This window comes from Barbus barbus, assembly GCF_936440315.1.
Source record: "Barbus barbus genome assembly, chromosome: 37".
Lineage (NCBI taxonomy): Eukaryota > Metazoa > Chordata > Actinopteri > Cypriniformes > Cyprinidae > Barbus > Barbus barbus.
This window is the reverse complement of record NC_136715.1, coordinates 1,018,691-1,032,725: the sequence shown is the minus strand read 5'-3', so window position 1 is coordinate 1,032,725 and position 14,035 is coordinate 1,018,691. Positions and strand designations below refer to the sequence as shown.

At 37.7% G+C, this 14,035-nt stretch overlaps 1 protein-coding gene across 1 annotated transcript; it reads right to left on the bottom strand.

The window, feature by feature from the left end:
- Positions 1-92: 92 nt before the first annotated feature.
- Positions 93-13,318, bottom strand: LOC306857123 (palmitoleoyl-protein carboxylesterase notum1a-like). The gene is made up of 11 exons (XM_079396829.1): positions 12,952-13,318; positions 9,352-9,404; positions 9,181-9,276; positions 7,167-7,227; positions 6,877-6,935; positions 6,340-6,442; positions 5,018-5,209; positions 4,846-4,943; positions 3,758-3,905; positions 2,913-2,960; positions 93-1,874 (listed from the first exon to the last, which is right to left on the bottom strand). Exons 1-11 carry the CDS (start codon positions 13,239-13,241, stop codon positions 1,562-1,564), a joined length of 1,461 nt encoding a protein of 486 aa, XP_079252955.1. The 5' UTR covers positions 13,242-13,318; the 3' UTR covers positions 93-1,561.
- Between the last annotated feature and the right edge of the window lie 717 nt (positions 13,319-14,035).

Sequence of the window (14,035 nt, the reverse complement as noted above, 5' to 3'; positions counted from 1 at the left end):
ATATATATTTTATTAAAAACATTTATTTGAATATTCAAAGTATTTTTTTATTATTAACATTTTTATTTTTTTTTTTATATATTTTATATTTTCGTGTGTGTGTGTGTATATATATATATATACACACACATTATACACGTTCTTGGAGGGTTTGGTGAGATTCTGTGATCCGAGCAGCCGTTTGTCTTCACCAGATAATTTATCCAGTCAGCTTAGTGGAGAGATGTGTTCAGATGTTCATATAAACATGTCCGTGTGTATGGGGTGTTTGGGTGTCTCTGATGAATACTCTGTTGAGTTTGGTATCCGGATTTCCAAATATGTCCAGTATTTGTTTGTGAGGTTGTTGTGAAAGTGCTTCATTATTATGGGCTGAAGTGACAAGCATCAGAGAGTTTGACCCGTCCTTCATCCGCAGACAAAGACAAGTGTCTGTTGTTGCTGCAGTCCATTGAGTGTCCAGTAGAGGACGCCACTGTTAACCTGATTCTGGAGAATATAGTACCTGTGTTCACACACGGGCTCTGTCCCAAATGGTGACCTATATGTTGTGTTTAAAGTCAGACAGTCCAGTTTGTAAATTAATGTCCATTCGTATACAATGATATATAATTAATAAATAATTTTTAAAAATGGGCTGTATAAATTAATATTAAGAGACATACATTTTATCGCAGCATAACCAGTGCATCTCTGTTCAACACAGTGGAGTTTGGTTCCTGAATGATTCAGCTTTTTTTAATTAATCAGTTGAGTCATTGATTCAATGACTCGTTCATAAAGACTGTCACTTGCTTTGTACCTGAATGAATCAACCATTTTAAACAACTCTGTTGAGTCAATGATTCAATGACTCATTCATAAAGACCACTTGCTGTTTTCTTCAACGAATCAGCCATTTTTAACTAATTAGTTGAATCCGTGTCTTTATGAATGAGTCAGTCACTTTTTTTGAATCATCCATTTTGAATGAATCGGTTGAGTCAGTGATTCAGTGACTCATTCTAAAAAAAATTTGAATGAATTTTTGTGTTATTGATTCAATGATCCATTCATAAAGACAGTAAATTCAAAAAAGACAGTAGGCATTGATTCACTGACTCATTCACAGTCAGTTGCTTCATTGCTGAATGAACCATCTGTTTTGAATGAATCAGTTGAGTCAATAATTCAATGACTCATTCATAAAGACAATCAGTGTTTTCTAACAAAACTGTTGAGTCAATGACTCAAGTTGCTGTATTCGGAACCAGGTACTACTACCATACTTACTATTTCTGCCATATCCTAAAAATAGTAAGAATAAAACATCTACTAAATGCCTAATTTTATAAAAAGGTTATAACCCTTGCCTTTATAAAAGTAATATTGTCCCTCAATGGAAACGTTGTGTAAGTACTTATAGATTTGGGATTATTTTTAGCTTCACTGAATCCTCATTTTTGGTGCTATAGAAATGGCTGCCCTATCCTCACTGATCATCAGTCATTCGATCCACATCGGCTGCTCCATTTGAGACGGAGCCGGAGCGAACGCAGTCTGATGAATACCCAGGCGTGCATCAGGTGCCGTTACTGAGCATGCCCAGTAGTTTGTGGGGCTCCATGCCCTGCTGCTGTGCCACACGCTGCACGTCGAAGCCCAGGTGCGTGAGGAACTGGATGACGCTCATCTCCTGCCCCGTCAGCTGCTCTCTGATGGTGGGGCAGGTGGGGTTGCACTGGGGCCACGGGCAGCTGTCAATCAGGTGAAGAGGGCAGCCCCGGGGTGGAGCCTGAGCGCTGCTGCTGTTGCCGTGGTGACGGAGGCTGCGGTCCCAGCACTGCAGCGCTCGAGGAAGTGAGGTACCTTTGACATGGATGTCCATCCAATAACTGGAGGAAAAAGACTGACTTACTGCATACAGAATACAGTAACTGAAGAGTTGCATCATGGATAATGTATGTACTGTACACTGATTTTTAAAGGGGTCATCAGATGCCCATTTTCCACAAGCTTATACGATTCTTTAGGGTCTTAATGAAAAGTCTATAACATACGTTTGTTAAAATTTCTCAATGGAAGTGTAAAACAACTCCCTTTTTACCCTGTTCACAGCGACCCGTTTTGGTGCATGTCCCTTTAAATGCTAATGAGCTCTGCTGACCCCGCCCCTCTCTTCCGTGGGGTGAGGAGCAGTTCTCATGAGACTCTTAACTTTAGCTGCAGAACTTGCCAACTAGCATGTTATTAGGAAAGGTGATTTGCAAAGATTCATAAAAGAACCTTATCCTTACTTCTTCTGTAGGTGAGGCTGGATCACAAATGATTCGCGCGAACAGACGCATTTAGACAGATTGGGGGAGCATTCCCTTCAAAAACAAACGTAATCCAGCAGCAGATATCAGGAGTAAATGACGACGATGAGAACTGCTTGATTTGAGAAAGGGGTTATGATTTTTGTAGATTTAAAAAAAAACACTGGGTGGATTTGTATCATTATAGGGTGGTTGTGTACACACTGCCAACACATTTATGTTCAAACAACATGTGAAAGTGAATTTTGCATCCGATGACCCCTTTAAAGGGATAGTTCACCCAAAAATTTAAATTGTGTCCACTGACTTCCATAGTAGGAAAAAAATAAAAATACAATTGAAGATAATGGTGCCCCAGAACTGCTCTGTTTCCCACATTCTTCAGAATATCTTCCTTTGTGTTCAGCAGAACAAAGACATTCATACAGGCTTGGAACTACTTGAAGCTGAGTAAATGACCGAATTTTCATTTTTGGGTGAACTATCCCTTTAAAATATAGTGAACGTTACAAAAATTGTTCATTATGATAATGCATATCTGAAATAAATGTTTATTTTTTGCCTTTTAAGCATGCCTACTGAGATAAAGAACAAGTGAACACACTGCATACTCACCTTCTTGTGATGATCTCATGAGACAAACAGGCCGGAGCGAACATGGCCCTGTCAATCAAAACAAGAGCCAATCAGAGATCAGTTAGACTTTTCAAGTTGAATTTTTAAGTAATTATATATTTAAAAAAACATTAAGTTTGTCATGTAAATATTATTACAACAATAACAATCATTACTGTTGTGATAATATTTGCATGATAATTAGGCACATTGACTTCTCAAAAGAAATAGTTTGTTATTGTTTGGGGTTTTTTATAACATTTGGTGTCAATCAATTCAATAAAGGGCCAATCAGAGATCAGTTTGATTGTAAATCAATTTGGATTTGCAGAGAAAATATTTATTTTATAAATAATAAAATAATGAAAAACTAATACAAAATTATAATTTAAAAACAATACAAGTAATTTGTTAAAAAAAAAGTATTAAGTAATATTTTGCATAAACAATTAAGCCTATTTTTAGGACCATTGCATTATTATTATTATTTTCATTTGGTGTCAATCAAAACAATCAAGGTGTCAGCCAGATATAATTTGTATTTGCTGAAAAATATTTTATAAATAATAAAAAAATTAATAATAATATATTATTTTATATATGCATAAAAATTAAGCTTATTTTTAGGACCATTCCATTATTATTATTTTCATGATAATTAGGCACACTGACCTCTCAAAATAAATAATTTGTTTTTGTCTTTTACATTTGGTGTGAATCAGAAGGATCAAGGGCCGATCAGAGATGAGTTTGACAGTATTCACAGGCGTCATCAGATCTGTGATGTTAGGGTAAAGTCACAGATCTGACAGGAGTTCAGGAGCTCGTGCAGCTGAAAGGCTTACGGGACGTTTTTGAGGGTGTTTCTGAGTTCGCTGCTCAGGTTCTGGATGTATCTCCACTGACCCTCCTGCACCGGCTGACCCGTCAGATGGACGTTATCAACCGTCAGCTGAGCCTCATCGAACAACCACTGAACCACAAACACTGGCCCTGAGAGAGAGAGAGAGCGGGCGAGAGACACAGACAGAGTGAGTGGGCGAGAGACAAAGACAGAGAGAGAGTGGGCGAGAGACAGACACAGAGAGCGAGAGCGGGCGAGAGACGGACACAGAGAGAGAGAGCGGGCGAGAGACAGACAGAGAGAGAGAGAGAGAGCGGGCGAGAGACACAGACAGAGTGAGTGGGCAAGAGAGAGAGAGGGCGAGAGACACAGACGGAGTGAGCGGGCGAGAGACGGAGAGAGAGCGGGCGAGAGACAGACACAGAGAGAGAGAGAGAGGGCGAGAGACAGACACAGAGAGAGAGAGAGAGGGCGAGAGACAGACACAGAGAGAGAGAGCGGGCGAGAGACAGACAGAGTGAGTGGGCGAGAGACAGAGAGAGAGAGAGAGGGCGAGAGACAGACACAGAGAGAGAGAGAGAGAGAGAGAGAGGGCGAGAGACAGACACCGAGAGAGAGATCCTTTATGTATATAATCTCATTTTATTAACCAGTGTCTTTGCTGCTGACCTTCGATGATCCAATTCAACCATAACAATAAGCAAAAATGACCCAAGATAAACTAACATTTGTTGTTTTTTTTTTATTATTGCTGAAGAGTGTTGAACTTATTCTGCGTTCTACTGTATAGAGATGAATTTACTTTTCCTTCAGCCTGAGGCTTTTGGTGTGAAAGGGCTTTTACATTTGCCACAAAATATAACTTTTTATATTAAAAACAAACAAGGAAGCCCTGCCCAGATTTAAAAAGTAACTCAAAAGTAACGTAACACATTACTTTCCATAAAAAGTAACTAGGGAGTAACGCAATATTGTAACGCATTACATTTAAAAGTAAGTTTCCCCAACACTGCTTACAGTAATAGTTCAGAGATCAGTGAGTGGTGTGTGGGTGATTCAGACACTAGAGGGCGCTGTGGAGTCACCTACTCTTCAGTGTGGGCTGAACCTTATAACCAAAGAAGCAGTTCCAGTCCTCCCCGTTATACACGTGACTGCAGCGCTCCGGAACCACGCTGTTCCAATACCTGAACACAAAACACGGTCCCACATACAGTATAAGAGCATAAACACATGTGTGAAGAATGTGTGTGTGTCTCACCGCACTCCTCTCTTGATGGCCTCGGTCGGAGCGCAGCTGATCGTGTCGATGCAGTCGGTGCAGAGGTACTGTTTATGATCCAGAAACCAGCCCGAGTCCACCAAACCCCGAACCTGAACCGAACCCAGACCCAGATCCTCCAGCAGCTCCGACACACGGTCCACATTCAGCAGCACTCCGGTACCGCCGGCGCTGAAGACAGAGAGAAATGTGGAGAAATGTGTCTCTGCATCAATGGATGCTCTGCAGTGAATGGGTGCCGTCAGAATGAGAGTCCAAACAGCTGATAAAAACATCACAATAATCCACACCACTCCAGTCCATCAGTTAACATCTGGAGAAGACAAAAGCTCAAACTAATCCAGCATTTTTAACTAAAATAGGAGTCCATAATCCATAATAACAACAGGAGATGTACTTTTTCACTGGAGGAAGAGATATTATGGATTATAGACTCAATGTATTAAAGTTAAAATGCTGGATTTGTTTCAGCTTTAGTCTTCTCCAGATGTTAACTGGTGGACTGGAGTGGTGTGGATTATTGGGATGTTTTTATCAGCTGTTTGGACTCTCATTCTGACGGCACCCATTCACTGCAGAGCATCCATTGCTGAGACACTGATGCAGAGACACATTTCTACAAACCTGATGAACAAACAAACTCATCTAAGATATATAGAAATGTAGACATAACATTTTAAGTTTATTACATTATATACAAATATTTAATTATATTTGGGACTATACTGAAGTTGTAAAAGTAATCTCGTTAATAAAGCCGTAATAAAATATTAAATATTTGATGAACGATCTAAGCTTAGAAAAAAAAGTATTTAACTAATAAATACGTTTAATAGTTGAAATATAATATAACTTGAAGTTGAAGTGCTAAAATAACTGAAACTGAAATAAAAGTAAAGCTAAATAGGTATTTTAAATAAAAGACTAATTTTAAAAATGTAAGTGAAAACTGAAAATATAAAAATAAAAGCCTATTAAAAGTTTAGTAAATATTCTAATAGTATATAATACTAAAATATGATGGAGTGGGCAGAGCTTGTTTGGCATGATTTGCTCACTGTGAGCATAAAGCATTGATTAACAGCCTCACAGCTCACATTAGATCTGTCTTAAAGGGGCATACACATGACTTCAGAAATCAAATTTGCCTTCATTGTTTGGCATGTAAGAGGTCTTTGTACCATTAAAACATCCTGCAAGTTTCATAGCTTAAAACATCCTCCTCATTATAAACAAAGCATGAGGAGGATTGTGGAAAATGAGCAGGATTTGTATTTGGGGATCTGTCAGTGATTGGTCACCTGCTCCCGGCCAGCAGCAGCACTTTAGCACCGTCCAGACCTTTAGTCACCAGCTCCTTAACAACCTCCTGAATGATCTGAGAACCCATGAATGCATAATCACCTGAACACAGACACACAGACACACACACACACAGACACACACACACACAGAGAGATGACTGTGAATGATGGAAAGACACGTGTGTGTGTGTGTGTGTCTGTGTCTGTGTGTGTGTGTGTGTGTGTGTGTGTGTGTGTGTCTGTGTCTGTTTGTGTGTGTGTGTGTGTGTGTGTGTGTGTGTGTGTGTCTGTCTGTGTCTGTTTGTGTCTGTGTGTGTGTGTGTGTTTGTGTCTGTGTGTGTGTGTGTGTGTGTGTGTGTGTGTGTGTGTGTGTGTCTGTGTGTCTGTGTCTGTTTGTGTCTGTGTGTCTGTGTCTGTGTCTGTGTCTGTGTCTGTGTCTGTGTCTGTGTGTGTGTGTCTGTGTCTGTGTCTGTGTCTGTGTCTGTGTCTGTGTCTGTGTCTGTGTGTGTGTGTGTGTGTGTGTGTGTGTTTTACTCTGGTCTGTCTTCACTGTGGAGCCGCTCCAAACATCACTGGAGCAGTACGGCACAAACCTGCACACACAGATTCATTATTCATGACAGAGAAACAGCAAATAAAACTGAATTCACTGTGAAATGCTGAAATAGAAAGACTGAAATAATATTTTCTCTTTGTAGCTAAATCTGAATGATCTGCATTATAAAAACAGTAAACAGTATAGAAATGTAAAGATGCAGGTAATTTTCTGTGAGGGTTATGGGATATGAAATATTATTATCTGTGTATAGAAGTCATAATCATACACTGTGTTTGCGTTCCACCAGTGTGGATTCTCCTCGGGCTGAGACGACAGGATCCCTGTTCCTGAAACACACATGGATTTCAGCTTTAGAGGGTCTGACACTCAGAATACAGTGTTTTTGGACACGCCCCCTGTTGTTAGGATGCTCTGAGCATTGCTAGGGTGTTGCTATGTTGTAAGTGTTGCTTAGTTGCTTAGTGTGTGGTGCTTAGTGCTTTCTTGACATAGGACATACTTATAATAAATTATTACATTAAGTTTCATAATAAAAAAAATGCAATGGATTTCATATGTTTAACAAAAATGAAATTTTTAGGGCCTTTATTTTTCTCCATTTTATTTTTATTTTTTTGGATTTCTGATTTATTTATTTTTTCCCAAATTCATTTATTTTTTTCTGAATTCCATTTTTCTCTGTTAGATTATAAATTTTCTTTTTTGTATTTCTGTTCTGTTTTTTATTTGTTTTATTAATTTTTAATGTTAAATTACATTTTTCTCAAGGGTGTAGGTTTGGTTTTGGCATTGGTGGAAATAACAGCAGGCAACAGACATTTAATTGTTTGATCAAGATTATTGCTAGAGATAATTTAGTAGTGTCTGATATTGGTAGGATCATGTCACAGCATCTCTACTAAACTCTACACCCTTGAAAATCATAACAAGCCATGTCAGATTAAACAAAACCATGGTAACCAACCACAAATTGACCATGCTTATGCTAAACTAACCATAGTTTAACCATTATTTATATAGTATTTGTAGTAAAAACACAGTAAAAAACATGGTTACTACATTTTTACTATAATAAAATCGTTATTTTTTTCTTTCTTGCTTTTTTTATATAACTGTATTGCCTTAATGGTTTGATGTTTTGTACTATTTAATTGAAAAAAGAAACCAGAAAAAAAATATTCGAGATAAAGAAGTTTCGATCTGAATCAAATGATTTACGGTTCGTGATCCGATTGGAGCGATTCGAAACAGTGAATCATTTTGCGGCTCAATGGTTTAACTGATTCGGAGTTGATAAAAGCTCTGTTTCTCCATCACTATACGTGCTTTTTAAAATCATTACAAATGTCGAAATTGGAAAATGAATGTCTCTTTTGATCTGGTTTTTGTAGTGAATCGCTTGAACTGAATGATCGAAGTCACGAGTTCGAATCAGTCGAATCGGTTCCAGCGTAAATGACTCACTCAATTGAATCGGTTCATCTGTTTCTCCTGTTTTCTCGTCTTCAGTCATGTTTACACGACACTGTCAGAACTATTACTGGCTCATTAACTGAAATAAGCGAAAAAAGTGAGATGTTTCCACATAAAATCTCCATATTTCCATTCATAACATCCAACACAAATCTATGAACATATTGAGTTGAGGAAACCTCAAAATACATGTTAGATGGACACATTGTGTTTATGATGGAGTTTGTAGCTTAATTCACTATATTTGAAATAGAGCTGCAGTTCAATAGAAATCAGCTGAAAGCATCCAGTCTCTCAAAGCATTGAAGTCAATGTTCAGTTTATTAGTGTATATTGTAATAAATATTTGAGAAATGATTGTTGTATGTGATTGTATTAGTCTATATAGAGTGATAGTCGATGTAAATACAGCAGATGAACAAAGTTAAAGATAATCTTCATCATTCAGCTGAACTCTGCTCATGTTTCAATCACTTCAGTTCTTATATGTTCTTATTACACACATGTATTAGATGTTTTCCAGTGTATTTCTGTAACTTCTCATGTTATATCAGTGGTGTGACCTATTTCAGATGCGGCTGAAATTACAACAGTGGCTACATACACATATATTTAACTATTTGATCAAAATTATTGCTAGAGACAATTCAGTAGCCGCTTGATTTGGCTTGATTTTACAAGAATCAAGGGTGTAGAATTTAGTAGGGATGCTATGACATGAGTGACTCTCTGGAAATTAAGTTCATGTGCTCATGAAATAAAAACTGGCCAGAGGTCAAGTTGAAAGGTCAGAGGTCATGACTGACCTGTCCTGGCGGGAGGCCATTTGCTGGAGCTCATGAGTCGCCTCATGGTCTCGTATCTGCTGTCGCAGGTGTGTTTACTGAAGCAGTACCAGCCCCCTGAACAACACAAACACACACCGTCAGATCACACACACACACACACACACACACACGATTCACTGATTCACTCACCCTCCAGGAACATCAGCCATCGCCGACTGCCTCGCGACTCCTTTATGTAGTAGCTAAACCAGAAAACACATAAATATGGTTCATTTTATGTTTATTATTTTGATTTCTGATGCATTCCTGTACAAGAGTAGATCACAGCGTTCGCAACCTCAAAGTCATGGGTTCGATTCCCAGGGAAAGCACTTGATAGAATGGGTACCTTGAATGCAATACAAGTTGCTCTGGATAACAACGTTTGATAAATGCATTAATGCATATATTTGTTTTGAATGATCAAGACTTTGACTTTTCTGTTCACCAAGGCTGCATTTATTTGATCAAAAAAACAATCAAAATTGTGAAATATTATTATATTTTTAAACAGCTGTTTTCTATGTGAATCTGTGTTAAACTGTAATTTATTTCTGTGATGCGCAGCTGTATTTTCAGCATCATTACTCCAGTCTTCAGTGTCACATGATCTTCAGAAATCATTCTAATATACTGATTTACTGCTCAAGACACATTTCTGATTATTATCAATGTTGAACACAGTTTTACACTCGAGAGCCTATCTATAGGGACCAGATATGCAAATTAGCCTGTTATAATAAACAATGCATCACCAAGTCAAAGTAAAAAACCATGAAACACAAGATCAACTGAATTATGAAAAGAAGAACCGATTCTAAAAGTGATTTGTTCAGTGTGACTCAAACAGATCTGTTTAGAACTGAACTGGATTTCTTTGAATTAAGGTAACAAACAGAATGCAGAATTGCAATGTTTTAAATTTGAAGTAATTCAAATTCTGCATTTTGCATGTACATTAGTTTATATATTTCATGTATTTACTTTAGTAATGGAAAAGCTTAATTTCCCAGAATGCACTGAATTAGAATTCCAGTTCAGATTCCAGCTCAGCTTCCTTTGTGTTGTGCTTCGTTCAGTTCAAATTCACACTCATGAACTGAAAAGCAATTCTATAATTGTGAACATCTGCTGAATCTGAATCTCTCGGTCTCTCTCTGTTTACAGATGTCAAGCTGGAGCAGGAAGAGATCAGAATAAAGACATCAGATGCAGAGATCGCTTCATCTCTGAGTTGAAGAGAGCGAGAGAGAGAGAGAACAGAACAAATAAGTGTCAGCAGTTGTAGATGTTGATCTGTAATTATGGGTCGCTGCTCAGACAAACAGCTTTCTGATCATTGATTATGAATATAAGACACAAGTGTGTGTGTGTGTGTGTTTGAGGGCTAAGATGTGGGCAGAAGTCAATATGAGGGTATATGTGGGTATCCCATGCTTGTTTTTGTGCAGTCAGCTTATAAATCATACAGAGTGAGGTTTTTAAGCAGAAGTCTCCTGTGAGGGCTAAGTTTAGGTGTAGGGTTGGTGTAGGGCAATAGCACACACAGTTTGTTCAGTATAAAAACCATTACGCCTATGGGATATCATCACTTTGTGTGTGTGTGTGTCTGTGTGTGTCTGTGTGGTTGTGTGTGTCTCTCTCTCTGTGTGTGTGTGTGTGTGTGTGTGTGTGTGTGTATGTGTCTGTGTGGGTGGTTGTGTGTGTGTGTGTGTGTGTGTGTGTGTGTGTGTGTGTCTGTCTGTGTCTGTGTGGTTGTGTGTGTGTGTGTGTGTGTGTGTGTGTCTGTGTCTGTGTGTGTGTGTGTGTGTCTCTCTGTGTGTGTGTGTGTGTGTGTGTGTGTGTGTGTGTGTGGTTGTGTGTGTGTGTGTGTGTGTGTGTGTGTGTGTCTCTGTGTGTGTGTGTGTGTGTGTGTGTGTCTGTCTGTGTGTGTGTGTGTGTGTGTGTGTCTGTGTGTGTGTGTCTGTGTGGGTGGTTGTGTGTGTGTGTGTCAGACGTGGCTCATATAGATCAGTGTCTAGTTTGCTGGAATCCCTTTGATGTGTTTAAACTGGAGCTTTTCAAACCTGCTTCACCATTTTTTGCATGTGTGTATATATACATATATATGATGTCACAGATTATAGCATTACAGATTTCTTTAAATAAACTATAGTGAAATCTGAATATTTTAATTGGAAAAAATAAAAATAAAATGCTTATGTGTTTTTGGATTGGCTTTATGAGTTTTAAAGATTCTTAAAGTTATCGAACGAACCATGTGTACATCATGTCTCTCCTCATATTGATATAGTGAGATATGGAAAAAAAAATATTGTCTTAATATTTCTGGCCATATGGCCCACCCCTAATTTTAAAAGTTATCGTGAAAAGTACTGAAAATTAAAATGAAAAAAGAGGAAAATAAAAAATTAAAATAAAATACAAATTAAATAATTAAAAATGCACATACTACATATCGCTAAAAAGAAAAACAGTAAATAAATAAAAATATTTTAAAGTGTATTTATGGAATAAAGCAGCTGTCAGCTGGGTTTGGACGGGCATAAATTTGGCTAGTTCACTCTTTTTGTGCGGGTTTTGAGTAAACTGTGGGCTGGAATGTTTTCTGGGATCTGGCAACCCTCGCGCAGTAATTTGCGTACTTTCACTCAAAAGCACAGAAGATGCCGAGACACACCGAACCGCAGCGATTCTCCCGGATCATTCCTATCATCTCTGCTGCTGTCTGGGAATGCCTCTGATCCTCTGTGTCTGTCAGAGCTGCGCGCTTCTCTTAATTATCTGATTCGTGCTAGAATTACAAGAGAGCTCCCAACGAAATAACAGACTTCAACTGTGATGGAATAAAATAAGGATACCATACACAATATAACCCTGCAAAAACACATCAAAGACCTTTACCGTGGTATTACCAGAGTAGCCTACATAGATAGATGGATGGATGGATAGATGGATAGATATGTTTATGAATTCTTCAAGGTTCTTTCAAAGTTTTGAACAAACGTTCTTCAAGTAACATTAATAGAACGTTGGTTCAAAGTTATCTGCTCTTTAATAATGTTAACAAAAACATTTATACATCATTCATGGAACATTTTAGTTGAACATTCGTCTAACGTTAAATAATGAAATGATGCTACTTGTTTCTGAGCGTTCAAAAAACATTCATAAGTAATGTTTCCGTAAAGTTTGCAAAATTATCAAATGAAACATTGCCTTAACGTTTGAATTTAACGTTTTTAAAGCATTCTATAGAACTGTATCATAGTATCTCAGAACATCCTCTCAGAGTTACCGACAGATGTTCCTCCAGTAACGCTAACAGAATAGCTCTCAAAATGTTCACAAAAACATTGTCCATTTTTTGTTTAATATGTTATAGTTCATGTCATATTTTGAACGATGCTTGTTTCAGATCATTCAGAGAACATTTAAAGGTAACGTTTCCATAATGTTTGCAGAATAATCAAATGAAATGTTCCCTCAACTTTCACATAACCAAGAAAAAACACTTTTAAAAACGTGATATTTTGAACATTTAGAAGGCATTCATATATAACGTTTTTCATAACTTAATGGGAACGTTTGCAGAACGTATATATATATATATTTTGTGACTTGCATTGCTGATGATTTTCCCAGTGATGGATAATCAACCCTTGAGAGCTTTGAAGCTACAGCCTTCCATTCAGCAGATGTTTGACCACTACACCACACAGAAGCAGAAACATACTGAAACACACTGACCCAGCAGGTGACCCATCATTACAGGTGACCGAAGAGTTCCTCAGGAACTGAAGCTTCATCTCCTGGTCCAGTTTCTGAGTCGAGCAGGGATACAGGGATTGAGCCAAGTTCTTCACCTGAGTCATGAAGCTCTCCATGTTTCCCTCCACAGCTGTGAAGTCCAGAGGAAAGCTCTCGGGCGTCTGAGTCCGCTGACCTTGAACCCTCCTGCCCTCAGCCGACCCCAGAACCAGCAGAACCAGCAGAACTCTGATCATCTCCATGCTTCTGTAAATCCACAGAAGGTTCATAAAAACTCGCTGGATCCTTTCATCCTGAAGCGAACAGTCCTGTCCTCCTCCTGCTCTCAGATCACGGCAAGTGTCTCTGCCCCTCGTGGGCTCTTATTTGTTTTTTTTTTATTGCAGCCCTCTCAGCCAATCAGCTGGCAGAGGGGCGTGTGGCCCTGACCGGACTGCCAATCAGCAGACAGGGCTGGTCAAAGGGGGCGTGGTCTAGTGACATGTGTCCCTTTGATCTCCAGCGTGTTTAATGTGAATACAGACATGTGAAGAACCAACACTGAATTAACTTTATAATGCTCATAGGGTTATTATAGTTTACTAAAACTAAAACCATTACAAAAAATCATAATCATATATATATGCTTATTTTTTTGAGCTAGTCATCTATCCCAACCATTTCTCATTTATGTTTAGTTTAATCTGAAGTACTAAAATTACTTTCAATAAATAAACTAAAAATAAAAAATAAAACTTGCTATATTTTTCATATATATATATATATTTACACTTAGAATTTTAATATATTTTATTATATATATATATATATATATATATATATATATATATATATATTATAATTTAAAGTTTGTGTTATTTATAAATAGCCTATATATATATATATATATATATAATTTCTGATAGTCAGCTTTATGTCTCATTTTTGTTTTCATCATGTCTCAAGTTAAAGGTTTGTTTAATAAAATTACTATATAGACTATTTAAAAACACTAAAACACTATTTAAAAATACTAAAAATTACAAACACAACAAAATTACTAAAACTTTAACATTTAAATTAA

What these genes read in the sequence shown, in the direction of transcription:
- LOC306857123 (XM_079396829.1), bottom strand. Translation starts at nt 13,241, where the DNA reads ATGAACCTTCTGTGGATTTACAGAAGCATGGAGATGATCAGAGTTCTG. An exon ending in TGGTGGAACGCAAACACAGT is followed by an intron (nt 6,936 to 7,166) that starts GTATGATTATGA and finishes CTGTGTGTGCAG; the next exon opens with GTTTGTGCCGTACTGCTCCA. An exon ending in CATGAGATCATCACAAGAAG is followed by an intron (nt 1,875 to 2,912) that starts GTGAGTATGCAG and finishes TTTTTCCTCCAG; the next exon opens with TTATTGGATGGACATCCATG.